At 43.0% G+C, this 14103-nt stretch overlaps 1 protein-coding gene across 2 annotated transcripts; it reads right to left on the bottom strand.

Annotated features, from left to right (window-relative positions):
- Positions 1-2713: 2713 nt before the first annotated feature.
- On the bottom strand, positions 2714-13755 carry LOC147110369 (mesothelin-like protein). Of its 2 annotated transcripts, none has more exons than XM_086000316.1 (11): positions 13544-13755; positions 12414-12528; positions 11177-11208; positions 9896-9962; positions 9339-9520; positions 7531-7677; positions 5965-6098; positions 5308-5441; positions 5026-5120; positions 4574-4760; positions 2714-4119 (listed from the first exon to the last, which is right to left on the bottom strand). In XM_086000316.1, the coding sequence occupies exons 2-11, from the start codon at positions 12478-12480 to the stop codon at positions 4031-4033; spliced, it is 1134 nt and encodes a 377-aa protein (XP_085856442.1). In that variant the 5' UTR covers positions 12481-12528; positions 13544-13755; the 3' UTR covers positions 2714-4030. The 2 variants fall into 2 exon arrangements, with proteins under 2 accessions (XP_085856442.1, XP_085856444.1); XM_086000318.1 differs by having other exon boundaries at positions 13568-13755.
- Between the last annotated feature and the right edge of the window lie 348 nt (positions 13756-14103).

Below are 14103 nucleotides of genomic sequence, written 5' to 3'. Positions count from 1 at the left end.
TCTACCTGTAACACATCTCTGTGTCAATTTTTTTTCCAGTTTACCTTCTCTAGTTCCATTCTCATCCCCTCAAAATTAACTTTTTTCCAATCTATTACTTTGGTCTTTGTCTTACTTATGTATTTCTCAATTATTACTTTAAACCTTATTATGTAATGATTGCTATTGCCTAGATGGGCCCCATACACTTAATTCTGTTATCTGCTCTGGTTCATTTCCCAGGACTAGGTCAGGCAGTGATTGCTCTCTTGTTGGACTTCATACTTAGTGGCTAAGAAAGGAGTCCAGAACATACTATAAATACTCCATTTCCTTTTCCACTTTACCTGTTTTTTGAAAGGATAGGGAAGGAAGAATGGGGGCGGGGTAGCTCTACTAATTAAAGATAAAATAATGGCAGTGGAAAAAAGAGACATAACTAACAGTAAGATAGACTTTGTGAGCTAGCACCAGAAAAAAATGACCATGGCTGTAAAAATTCATCTTGTTTGCCAATGTCCTTCAAGGAAGGGAATCATTCGTCCTTAACCTGTCTGATCTACAGTTACTACAGCCCAATATAGTTGACTTTTAATGCCCTCATAAGTGGCTTAGTAAGCCATTAATTTGTATGAATAATTGCAATGCGAAAGTCCACCAACACCTCAATAATAAATGTGGCATGAGTTAGATATATTTCTTAAGGCTAAAGGGATCAAGGGATATGGGGAGAAGGCAGGGACAGGGTACTGAATTTGGATGATCAGCCATGATCTCATTGAATGGCGGAGCAGGCTCGAGGGGCTGAATGGCCTACTCCTGCTCCTATCTTCTATGTTTCTATGTGGCCTTGCCAGCGCTACCTACATCCTGAGAGCAATTTAAAAAAAATATGAATTATTCGTTTTCATAATCACATGTTGGAGAACGGAACTTTAAAAAAAAAAATTGTTCCTGGGATGTGGGCATCGCTGGCAAGGCCAGCATTTTTTGCCCATCCCTAATTGCCCTGGAGAAGGTGGCGGTGAGTCGCCTTCTTGAACTGCTGCAGTCTGTGTGGTGAAGGTACTCCCACAGTGCTGTTAGGGAGGGAGTTCCAGGATTTTGACCCAGCGACGATGAAGGATCGGTGATATAGGTCCAATCAGGATGGTGTGTGACTTGGAGGGGAACTTGTAGGTGGTGGTGTTTCCATGCGCTTGCTGCCCTAGGTGGAAGAGGTCGCGGGTTTGGGAGGTGCTGTCCAAAAAAGCCTTGGCGAGTTGCTGCAGTGCATCTTGTAGATGATACACACTGTAGCCACAGCACACTCGTGGCGGAGAGAGTGAATGTTTAAGGTGGTGGATGGGGTACCAATCAAGCGGGCTACTTTGTCCTAGATGGTGTCAAAGCTTCTTGAGTGTTGTTGGAGTTGCACTCATCCAGGCGAGTGGAGAGTATTCCATCACACCCCTGACTTGTGCCTTGTAGATTGTGGCAAGGCTTTTGGGAGTCAGGAGGTGAGACACTCACCGCAGAATACCCAGCTCCTGACCTGCTCTTGTAGCCACAGTATTTATATGGCTGGTCCAGTTAAGTTTCTGGTCAATGGTGATCGCCCAGGATGTTGATGGTGGGGGATTCGGCGATGGTAATGCTGTTGAATGTCAAGGGGCAGTAGTTAGACTCTCTCTTTTTGGAGATAATCATTGCCTGGCACTTGTGTGGTACGAATGTTACTTGCCACTTATCAGCCCAATCCTGAATGTCGTCCAGGTCTTGCTGCATGCAGGCATGGACTGCTTCATTATCTGACGAATTGTGAATGGAACTGAACACTGTGCAATCATCAGTGAACATTACCACTTCTGACCTTATGATGGAGGGAAGGTCATTGATGAAGCAGCTGAAGATGGTTGGGCCTAGGGTGCTGCCCGGAGGAACTCCTGCAGCGATCACCTGGGGCTGAGATGATTGACCTCCAACAACCACAACCATCTTCCTTTGTGCTAGGTATGACTCCAGCCAGTGGAGAGTTTTCACCCTGATTCCCATTGACTTCAATTTTACTAGGGCTCCTTGATGCCACACTCAGTCAAATGCTGCCTTGATGTCAAGGGCAGTCACTCTTACTTCACCTCTGGAATTCAACTCTTTTGTCCATGTTTAGACCAAGGCTGTAATGAGGTCTGGAGCTGAGTGGTCCTGGCGGAACTCAAACTGAGCATCGGTGAGCAGTTTATTGATGAGTAAGTGCTGCTAGATAGTACTGTCGACGACACTTTCCATCATTTTGCTGTTGATTGAGAGTAGACTGATGGGGCGGTAATTGGCCGGATTGGAGTTGTCTTGCTTTTTGTGGACAGGAGATACCTGGGCAGTTGTCCACATTGTCAGATAGATACCAGTGTTGTAGCTGTACTGGAACAGCTTGGCTAGAGACGCGGCTAGTTCTGGAGCACGAGTCTTCAGCACGACAGCCGGGATGTTGTCGGGGCTCATAGCCTTTGCTGTATCCAGTGCATGCAGCCGTTTCTTGATATCACATGGGGTGAATCGAATTGGCTGAAGACTGGCTTCTGTAATGGTGGGGACCTTAGGAGGAGGCTGATACGGTTCATCGACACGGCACTTCTGGCTGAAGATGGTTGCAAATGCTTCAGCCTTGTCTTCTGCCTCACCTTCCTCACCTCAGCAACATTGACTATTTCACAATCATATATAGGTGGGTAACAGAATCAACCAAGCTCATGTATGTAGCTCATTTACATATTTATTGAAAATATAAATAGATATTTTTACACAACAGAACATGGCAAAATAAATCAATAGGTGTGGTCATGCAATAAATTAAGTAGATATATTGGAAAGCTGCAAGATGGCAGCAAATTATGTAAATGTCCAATAATAACGGCACTGAATATTGTTTAATAGAGAATATACAAGTAATGTGACTGCTTAAAATCTAATGTATGTTTTTTCACCAATTTTCTCCCCTTCACTCTTGAAGGTGCTGACTCTGGCTGGAATGTGCTGCAGGCAGTAATGGCCATCAGTGCCTTTCCCTCCTGGCCATTCTGTATCATGAATATTATCAGTTCCGTGACTGAGGGGGAGGTTGTTTTCAGTTTGTTAGAGTCAGACAATGCACCATTTGATTGTGAAGAGCATGACAGTCCAGCCCGAGGCTGAAGCCCACAACGGGCACTTCCCAACTGGGTAACTAGGTAACGATCAGGGGCAGAAACCCTAACTGTGATTTTTTCCCCCCCATTCTATCACAAATCACTGAGACAAACTGTCGCATCGTAACTGCTGTTGTCCTGAGATAAGCTAAGTTAGCTCAGATATTCAGGTCTGTACTACTGACTGCTTCAAGAGCTAGAGCCTTTACCTATTAGGCCATTGGGGAAGCACAAACTTTAATAATATTCAAACAATTTTTTCTGATATATATATATATATATAAACTTGCATCTTCAATATAAAGCTATGACCAACAGCCTTCCTTGGGACTCTAAGCCTGCTGCACAAGAAGCAGATGCCTGCCTTGGTGGCGATGGCAGGACATCACAGTGACCCTAGTCTGCACATGTGTCCTGATGGAACCTCACAACACAACCAGCTTACACGACAACTGTACATTACAAAGATAAATGTGGGAGATCGCTTGCTCTCCTGACACCCGGCCCATGTTATAACAACAGCTCAAGTTACTTACAGCGTCTATAAAGGCAAGTTAGAATTTTATTCACATCTTCATTCTAGAAGGAGTCGGCGAAAGGAAAATTCAACGGTAGCAGCAAAATACTTTACTGACTGCTATTAGATTATCATCATACTGAGGCAATCCAATGTTGTCCCTAAAATATTATGTTTTACACTTGATCAGAACATTGTCTAGAAAGCAGGCTTAAAGTCAGGCCAAAGTGGATTGTTATAAGCAGATTTCACTCTGTATGTGCCGAGCTTGTTAAACCTTCATCAATATCCGTCACTTGATTCTTGATGCCGGGAGCTCTGATTCATTCCATTTAACAGGGCAGAAAGCACAGACGGGCTGAGTCCCAGTTTATAGAAGCCATTGCAATGTGACGCTCACCACAGCGATGCAGATGGAAAGCAGGAGACTGTAGCTGTTGACTGAAGCAGAACCAGGCACTGGAAAATAACATTTAAAAACCTTGTTAATAATTATCCTCTACAGCATCATTTAACCTTATTGGAGCAGGAATTACTTTTGGTGTAAAATGGCATCTTTCACAAATATCACTTCACATTGAAGACCAGAACATTTACTTTTCAAACTGTCATTTGTTTTTCACTTTATTTTATTAAATTCTTCTAGTCTAGTCGTGCGCCATAGCATATTTTGTTAGCTGGTTCTGTACACAATTGTACACAATTATGTGTGAATGGAAGTGATTGTGAATCTGTGTAGATTAACCTCTTAGTTTTGAGTCTGTATGTGCACATGTACATGTAAACCTCGAGGGTGGCACTGCTTTGAAATAAACTATTTTCCACTATGTGCCCATGATGGTATCAAACAATCCTAGACACCACCCAATGTGCTTATCAGTGTGAAGAAGAACTGATGTCAAATGCCACTTACGCTCCTGAAAGGAAAGGTTCCCAAGTCCAGCTGGTGATATTCCTCCTTGTAGCCCAATTCCCAGACTTCTCACCTCGGCTTTTGTGTGCGAGTTAACCCAACGCCGCACTATTTCATGATTCTCATTTTGTTTAAAGGAAATAAGGTTTATTCCAAGTAGATCACGTATGTTCTGAGGAGTGAGTTTCTGAAAGAGATAAAATGGCAGGAGTGTGACAAAAGCATTTTTCTACTTCTTGGTGCCATGATGTGCTTTAATCCTATGCCATTAGATGAAAGCACCATTAAACCGGTAATATACATGCTGCAGTTGTGCAGCATGATGTGGTCTGTGATGATAATTGCGGGGGGAATTGAATTAGTTACTGTTTTCAGGCGCGGTTTCCAAAATCTGCTTCATGCGCAATGTGACAAAACGCTGAATCATGTTGCAATCCTCCATTGATACCTACTTCTACTTCCACTGGATTGAGTCCGCTGAATGTCTGGAAGTCCATACTGATGTTGCCAGCAGCTAAACTCTGTAGATCAAGAGCTGGTGCACCACCTTTAGGAGAAGAGAAAGAAGTTATTTACATATATAACCCCATATAAATGTAGATTAAAATGAAGATTTAATTTCCTTGGTATTAATTGCAAGCTTCTATAGTTGAAGATTGCAATGGTCTGAAAATTAAGTCTTTTTTAGACTAATTCTTCAAATAGTTGTCAAACCAGATTGTCATTTTACTTACCAACATATGGCTTGATGAGGTTATAATAGGTTTGGGGATCACCAGCTTGATCCTGGAATGCAACTTTTGCGATCCCGAAAATGATGTCTTTCTTTGCTTGAGTACATGTGGAGATATCAAGTGGCTTGGCTTTCCTGCAACAGAATGGACCTAACATTATAGTTTTGTTAACATTAACCCTTTTAGGACTATAATGGTCTGTGTTCACTAATAAGGTCGTCATTTCACTTTGCCTCATTTAAACAGAAAATCTCTGGTCACAAGTCAAAAGTCCTCGGGGCTTTCAGAGGTCTGCTGGGTCACTGCTGTGGTAGCTCAACTGGGAGTTTGGATGCTCTCCAGGCTCCACTGCAGTTGGTGTCATCATGTTGTATTCTTCATGTTTTGCCTTTCAAATACACCATCTGTGGAGTAGGAGCTTGAGCATGTGCTGTCCACGCAGTGTGCGCTGTGTAAATTGCTGCTCTGCCCAGCAGTTGATGGACCTCAAGTTCTTCAATTGCTTCGATCAAGTGCCTACATTTGGATTTCACTCTAAAATATTTGTCTCTCTGATCCATGGGCCAACATGATTTTTATAGACATGAGTGGGTGGAATTTCACACTTTAACTGAGAGAATAGATTGGCAGAATAGCTTGAGAGAATTTGACACTCACTTTAGCTCACTGGGAAGGATGATGCCAAGATTCTCCTCATTCAGACTACACAATGTTGGACCACCAATCGCATCCAATGCAACTGCATTTAGCAGCCCAGATCTCTGCAGGTAATTTGCAATAACTGCATTTGTCTGAAATGAAAGAAAATAGTGAAAGATCAGTTGATTCACTTTTTCTCCATACTCAGCATCAGCTCAGACTTTTCTCTATTTACTCATTCACTCCATTCACATTTTTCAACTGCTTTATAAAATGTGTGAGGGCCTAACTATTGAAATAGGAGAAATTGCAACATGATAATGTGTGCTTACTGGAAATCTGGAATCGAAACAGAAAATAATAAAGGGTCAGAACTAAACGCAGTGTTCCTTTAGATATTGTTTGGCCTGCTGTGTATTTCCAGCACTCTCTGTTGTCACTGCCATCAAAACATGTTCTGTCAGAATCTGGTTTTTGATGGATTTGATTCTAAGTAAAAAGTCTTCCCTGAGCTTCGTGCTAGTGCCCATATTTAGCAATATTCCTGTGGTTAACCCCTCCAAGGATGATACTGTGGGGAACAGGGAGCATCAATCGGAGACAGTGGCCCGTATTTTGCGATCAGTGACGAAGGAATGCGCGCACCGTTCACTACTCTTACAGCTGCCCGGAGAATTTTTGTGGGCTTTTGAGCGGCAACTTGCTGTCATTGGGCGTCTGATCCAGCACGATGCCCTCTACAGGGAATCTGTGGCATGTGTCAACAGGACAAGCATCAGCATGGTTCTTCAACCAATCAGAATGTAAAATCCTCGCTGCGCCACACAGAGTCTAAACTAGGAAGCATAAAGTAGAATATTTAATTCAATGTAAAATCATGTACATAAAGCAAAATAAAGTGAGGGAAAGAATGATGTGTTTAAGAGGGAGAGATAAAAGAGACAGAAAGGAAAAAAAAGAAAAAAAAGTTATTAAAATGTTTTTTAAATCTCCAACAATAATTGCATTCTGTAGGAATGAGACTCCACACTTGTAAAATGTAATTTTCAGTGCCAGAGAGGTTGTTTGGCAGTAATTAAGATTTATCACACCAAAAATAATTCACTTATACCTGAACGCACAAGCCCTAACTTTTTCTGGCGTGTTTAGTGGTTAACTAGTGGGTAAGTACCGCAACTTCACACCATTTATGTGTTTGCATGGCGAGTCTAGTGGTGCGGTACCGGTATAGCAAAGCTTGTGGAGGAGCAGGGCAAATCGGACAGCAACTTCCGGATTTCTGCGTTTAACTGCACATATGTGGACTCCGGAAGTTGCTGTCCGATTTACTGCATAATAAGTGAGCGCTGATAGCCTCACCGTTATTCTTAATGCAAAATCTGGACCAATACGTTCTTTTCCCTGCAAAGAAAATATTTAAAGTATCTGACAGGGAATATATTACCAAGCCATTGGAAGCAAAAAAGTTCCATTCTACTCTTAGCTCTTGACATCCATCATAGCGCAAACAACATTGAAAGCGAGCATATAAACACATGCTCTTTACCAGGGTCACCCACTCAAAAGCCTGCTGCTGATCCTTACCATGTTATTATTTGGGCTATTCTGCAGCACAAGTGCGAGGGTGGCCGCATCTGTGATGTTCCATGTCCTGATGTCCTCAGGGCCGTACACGGTTATGATGAATCCCAGCTGTTGTATCTGTTCTTGCGGGAGTCCATTTGTGTAAATCTGCTCCAAAATATCCCCAAATTTATATTCAGTCAGGTTAAAGTGCACAAATTCCGAAAAATACATTTTCAACATTTCCCTGCACACCCTTGGTTCCCTTATTACAAAGTATTTACAGCAAAGGCACAAGCCATTCGGCCCAAAAGGTCTGTGCCGGTGTTTATGCTCCACACAAGACTCCTCCCACCTGTTCAACTCACCCCATCAACATAACCCTCTATTCCTTCCTCCCTCATGTGCTTATCTAGCTTCCCCTTAAATGCATCCAAGCTCTTCGCCTCAACCACTCCCTGTGGTTGCGAGTTCCACATTCTAACCACTCTCCTGAATTCCCTACTGGATTTATTAGTAACTATCTTATAGTTATGGCCCATAGTTTTTTTCTTGCCTGCAAGTGGAAACATCTTCTCTATGTCTGTCTACCTTATGAAACCCTTTCATAATCTTGAAGACCTCTATCAGGTCACCCCTCAGTCTTCTCTTTTCTACAGAAAAAAGCCCAAGCCTGATCAATCTTTCCTGATATAACCTGTATAACCTCTCAGTTCTGGTATCGTTCTTTTAAATCATTTTTGCATTTTCTCCAATGTCTCTATATCCTTTTTATAATATGGAGACCTGAACTGTTCACAGTACTCCAAGTGCAGTCTAACCAAGGTTCTATACAAGTTTAACATAACTTCTTTGCTTTTCAATTCTATCCCTCTAGTAATGAACCCCAGTGCTTGGTTTGCTTTTTTATGGCCTTATTAACCTGCGTCACTACATTTAGTGATCTGTGTATCTGTACCCCCAGATCCCTCTGTCCCCTTTTAGACACTGATTTTCCAAGGAGTGTGTGGCCTCCTTATTCTTCCTACCAAAATGTACCACCTCACACTTATCGATATTGAGGTTCATTTGCCAATTACATGCCCATTCTGCACGTTTATTAATAATGTATTCCTGTATTTTGTCGCAGTCCTCCTCTGTGTTAACTATAATCCCCAATTTGTTGTCATCCGCAAATTTAGAAATTGTGCTTCCGATTCTGAGTCCAAATCGTTTATGCAAATTTTGAGCAACTGTGGTCGCAGCACCGATTCTTGTGGAACACCACTTCCCACCATTTGCCAAAATTAAGAGAGTGACTCTACACTGTGTTTTCTGTTTTTGTAGCCCGCTACTTATCCCCTGAGTCCAACTTTACATGATGGGAATTCTCTTTCTTTTGAACATAACGGTGGAACTTTCCAAGACTGCACACCAGCACGTGGGGCCTTACAGATGGTGGGTCACTCTCTTAATTTTAAATTGTTGACCCCTTGTCTCCCCCATTCACTCTATTCAAACCCTTCCTTGCTTCTTATTGCTACTTTCTGGAGTATCTCAAGGTAGGGAAGCCGACACTTAAACACAGAAAACTTACAACCGAGAGGAGAAAAAACTGGCATCATAGTTGCGTAACTGAATGGAGCAATTAGCACAGCACTAAAGCTGCAATCTAACCTTATTTAAGTTGCACCAGAAACTTCCCTGATGATTTTTATCTGGAGTCCATTGACCACTAGCCTTCACTAAATGAGCTGCTTGCAATGCATGGTTGGCTCCGCCTGGTGGGTTGCTTCGGGTACTGGCAGTATTCAGCGGGGAAAGCTTATTTTCAAATCATGCAGGCTTACCTCACCCAGTTTCCTTTTCAATACAAGAAGCTGATCTCTGCTAAAAGCAATATTTCCCAGTTCAGTGAGGTTGGCCATCAGCACACTATTGTTCAAACAGGCGTCTAACTGTGGAGCGGGGTAAATTACGGGCAGCAAGAAATCGCTGGTTCTTCCTTCTGTTATGAAGCCTGAGCTACAAGCTGTGAACACAAAACACATTCATTGTGTGAGAAGCGCCCAAACGCTAATTTTCTAAAATTGTAGAATGAAACTGATGTCACTGATGTCTGTGCTCCCTGAGAAAACAAAATGGCAAACACTTTTTTCGTGAAGATGGGGCTTTGTTACTTGAAGTCCTAAACAACACGGGGAGGCGGGGTGAATGTTATCTAGCTCTTATTCAACGCTTCAACTCTCGGAGACACAATGTGGAGCAGCAATCTTGGAGCTAAGAGTTAAAGTCGCTTGAACAGCTCAAGAGATATTAATGATATTCATTCACTTGGAGAACCCTCACTTGCTCATCCAGTCAGGCCTACATTAAAAAGTACTTTGCTTCATTGCTGGTTACTTACCAGTGGCGCGTCTCACTCTTTTCAATAACATCTGGCTAGGTCTTTGTGACTCTTTCTCGCCAAGCGCCTGTAGAGTGGAAAATAATATTCTTACTGTGACATTTGTTTATGTGATAAAGTTTAAATGAATAATTAACTCAATAGAGATGAAGCTAATCGTAAACACTTATCAATTAGCAAGACCAGGACAACGTCCAGGCTTGGGCTGATAAGTAGCAAGTAACATTTGCGCCACACATGTACCAGGGAATGAGTATTTCCAACAAGAGAGTCTAACCACCTCCCCATGACATTCAATGGCATTACCATCATTGAATCTCCCACCATCAACATCCTGAGGGTCACCATTGACCAGAAACTTAACTGGACCAGCCGCATAAATACTATGGCAACAAGAGCAGGTCAGAGGCTAGGTATTCTGCAGCGATTGACTCATCTCCAGACTCCCCATTGCCTTTCCACCACCTACAAGGCACAAGTCAGGAGTATGATGGACTATTCTCCACTTGCCTGGATAAGTGCAGCTGCAACAACTCTCAAGAAGCTCAACATCATCCAGGACAAAGCAGTCCGCTTGATCGGCAAACCATCTACCACCTTAAACGTTCACTCGCTTCACCATGGCTGCAGTGTGTACCATCTACAAGATGCATTGCAGCGACTCGCCAAGGCTTCTTCGGCAGCACCTCCCAAACCCGCGACCTCTACCACCTAGAAGGACAAAGGCAGCAGACACATGGGAACACCACCACCTCCAAGTTCCCCTCCAAGTCACACATCAGCCTGACTTGGAAATATATCGCCGTTCCTTCATCGTTGCTGGGTCAAAATCCTGGAACTCCCTCACGAACAGCACTGTGGGAGTATCTTCACCACACAGACTGCAGCTGTTCAAGAAGGCGGCTCAGCACCACCTTCTCAAGGGCAATTAGGAATGGGCAATAAATGCTGGCCTTGCCAGTGATGCCACATCCCATGAATTAATAAATAAAAGATACACAGCCAGTGATCATGTGGCAGAAAATGCCTTTGATGTTATTAGTTGGTTTCTGCTGTTTTTTATGAACACTATATCGTTATTCCTGTGTCAGGACACTGAGGCCAATGTCTCCCATTCTCTCACTGCAATGTGCTGCGCTCATCACATTTCCCATTAAATATTGTACAATAATTTTAATCAGACTGAATTGGGGATTACTGTGAACTTTCTGATTTATCACTGAGTTATATTTACAATAATCGAACCCAGACGTGCGAGGGAAGATGTAAAATTTCTCTTACCGGCTGAGCATTCAAAATGGTCAAAAAGAAACCTAAAAGAAAATATCAGAATGTTATGTCAAAGTCCCACAAATCATGTGTTAATCAGACAGACATACTTCGTATCTCAGTACTTAAGCCTGCGTCTAACAACTCAGAAGTTGACAGTCACAGTTAGAAGGAGTATTGTGAGTTGCCACCATGTGGCACACCTTACAATACCAGAGCCTAGCAACTCACTGATGAGGAAAGGAAACTCTTTCGGGTCCTCTAACCCAGCACATTGGCACTTGAACATTGAGCAGCGCCGATGATGGCGAAGGTCAGTCTGGACCATCCTCCCTACTGAAGGAGAGTTTTTTAGGAATATAAATACCTCGGTTTACGAGATGTTGTACTATTGCAATACTCAGAGTGAATCATTTGAAGCCGCTACAAGTCAGCAACCTCAGGTGCAAGAAATTGGGAGGCGTAACACCACCTTAGGCCATAATTTGCGGTGGGTAATAAAAGCGAACGAACAACATTCGCTGTTATTACCTCTGTCAGCTGTGGCTCAGTGGGTAGCGCACTCACTTCTGAATTAGAAGGTTCTGGGTTCAAGGCCCACTCCAGGGACTTGACCACATAAATCTAGGCTAACACTCCAGTGCAGTACTGAGAAAGTGCTGCACTATTGGAGGTGCCGTCTTTCGGATGAACACTATATCGTTATTCATGTGTCAGGACACTGAGCCCAATGTCTCACATTCTCTCACTGCACTGTGCCTGGTGTCCTGGCCAATATTTATCCCTTAACCAACATAACAAAAACAGATTATCTGGTCATTATCACTGTTTGTGGGAGCTTGCTGTGCGCAAATTGGCTGTCGAGTTTCCCACGTTACAACAGTGACTACGCTCCAAAAGTACTGAATTGGCTGTAAAACACTTTGAGACGTCCGGTGGCCGTGAAAGACGCTATATAAATGCAAGTCTTTCTTTCTTTGAAAGTGACCGCAAATTCAAGATTAGTGCATGCACATCCCAACGTGAACATCCTGAAGTCGCGGTCAGTCATTCACTGCTCCAACACTGGCTGCACTCTGCCCCCTCCGCCCCCCCCACCACCACCAGCCCTTGCTCAGGGAACCCGGAACTACAAGCGCAATCTAAAAACGCGTTGCTTTTATTTAACTCGCTCTTCAGTGTTGTGACCTGCATTCAGCTACTGACAGTTTCTGGTGGTGAACAACAGCAACTGAGAGGACTGACTTACCAGTGGTGATAACTGTCAGGAGCTTCATTGAAAAGGTGCAATTGGGCAACGCTCTCTTCTGCATCATTGCTGGTCAAGTGTGGCACTTTCCAAACCAGAAACAACTTGCTCTTTCCTGTAAAGAGGAAACAAGGGTCATGACTGTGATGGGGACGAGTGAAATGCAATGTCCTCGGCTTTAGCAGACCAATAAAACTATTGAACCATTATAAAATCCCAGCAGGACCCTGGTTCCAAATGATTCGAGGTTGACCCGTATTGGGGACAGTGATTTAACTTTATTCAGCACAAGCAAGACTTAATACATTGAGCAGCAATTTACAGAGTATAACTGAAACTTATATATACCCCGTTATACTCTGGGTAGAAGCCGCAACCGTGAGTAAGCTGCACCCTGCCAATCTTGTCCCTTGTCTCTCTTCATCTCCCGGGTGTCTCCTTGATTCTTCCTGAAATCTTCTACACTTTGTGGCTGTTAGGACCCCCTTCTCATATCCTTACTCTCATTCAAAACCTATGGAGTCTTACTGAACCAATCACTGGATTACATCCAAAATCTAATAATAAAGATGCCATATCAGCAGCACATTGGCTTATGCAGGTTCTAGTCTTATGACACCCTTACATCATTTGTTTTTGACCGTCAAGACTCATATCTTGGGTAGTTACGGCAATACAAAAGCAACATGTCTCCATAGTGTTGAGATACGTGCCCTTGCTGGTCCCTCTGAAAGGCCTATGTTTTTTTATTCACTGCAGACATCATAACATTCCATCACAGTGGCAGCTACACCTGACCTTGGATCCCAGGCTAGCTGCCCTTTATGTCTCACCCTTACCGTTGGCTAATATCCAGCTTTTACCCACAGCCTCCCTACTCGACCAAGGCAATTCTTTTTCTCACCCCAGGCTGTCTGGTTATGGCTTATTCACAGACTTTTAATTATAAGCAAAAGGGTTGCATGTCATATCTAATTCAGGTCATCATTGCATACAATTGATGATTACAGACTTCTACATTTAATTCTTACACATGATTATAAATCCATTGCTGATGATTATAAGATATTAATGATTATAAGATATTAAAAGAAGTATTCTAAAAACCAACTAATCTATGATAAACTCACACCCCAGCAGAGTGTTTCCAGCACCTTCTGTTCTTTTAATTTCCTCTTATTGCGACTGCCCGAAAGCTGCACCATCTTGAGAAAAGGTGCTGTCAATCCTGAGCTCTCACACCACCTCCAGCTCTGCTGGTCCAGCCTCTCATTTAACTTTCTAAAATCAGCAGGCAGAAAATCACCTGGAGTTTCCTGCTTCCTTTACTGACTAATCTTCTTACACAAAGATCCGTTTATAAGCTGGCAATCCGAACGTGATCAATTGGTTCTAACTCCCTCCTCCTCCCCGGAGGCTTTAGCAGTCATTGGGTCAGGCTAATTTGAGATGACTGAGCCAGTTAGTCTTTCACTGTGTACCAACGGGCCCTTTCATTAGGAGGGATTCAAGAACCTTAGCAGTTCGACTCAAAACAATGACTAGAACTGAGGAATGACCAACATGGCCCAGATAGTTCAATGTCAGTCAGTTTATTGTCCGTGCAAAAAAAAACGTGCAAATCTGAGATTTAAAAAAACTGATGGAAATGCACATCAGGGCAATGAACATCTGTGAGGAGAAAGGACAG

The sequence above is a fragment of the Somniosus microcephalus genome, chromosome 11, assembly GCF_052327205.1.
Source record: "Somniosus microcephalus isolate GS21.2 chromosome 11, FLI_Smic_1.0, whole genome shotgun sequence".
In the NCBI taxonomy this organism is placed as follows: Eukaryota; Metazoa; Chordata; class Chondrichthyes; order Squaliformes; family Somniosidae; genus Somniosus; species Somniosus microcephalus.
The sequence above is the reverse complement of the archived record's forward strand: the minus strand, read 5'-3'. Positions and strand labels throughout refer to the sequence as shown.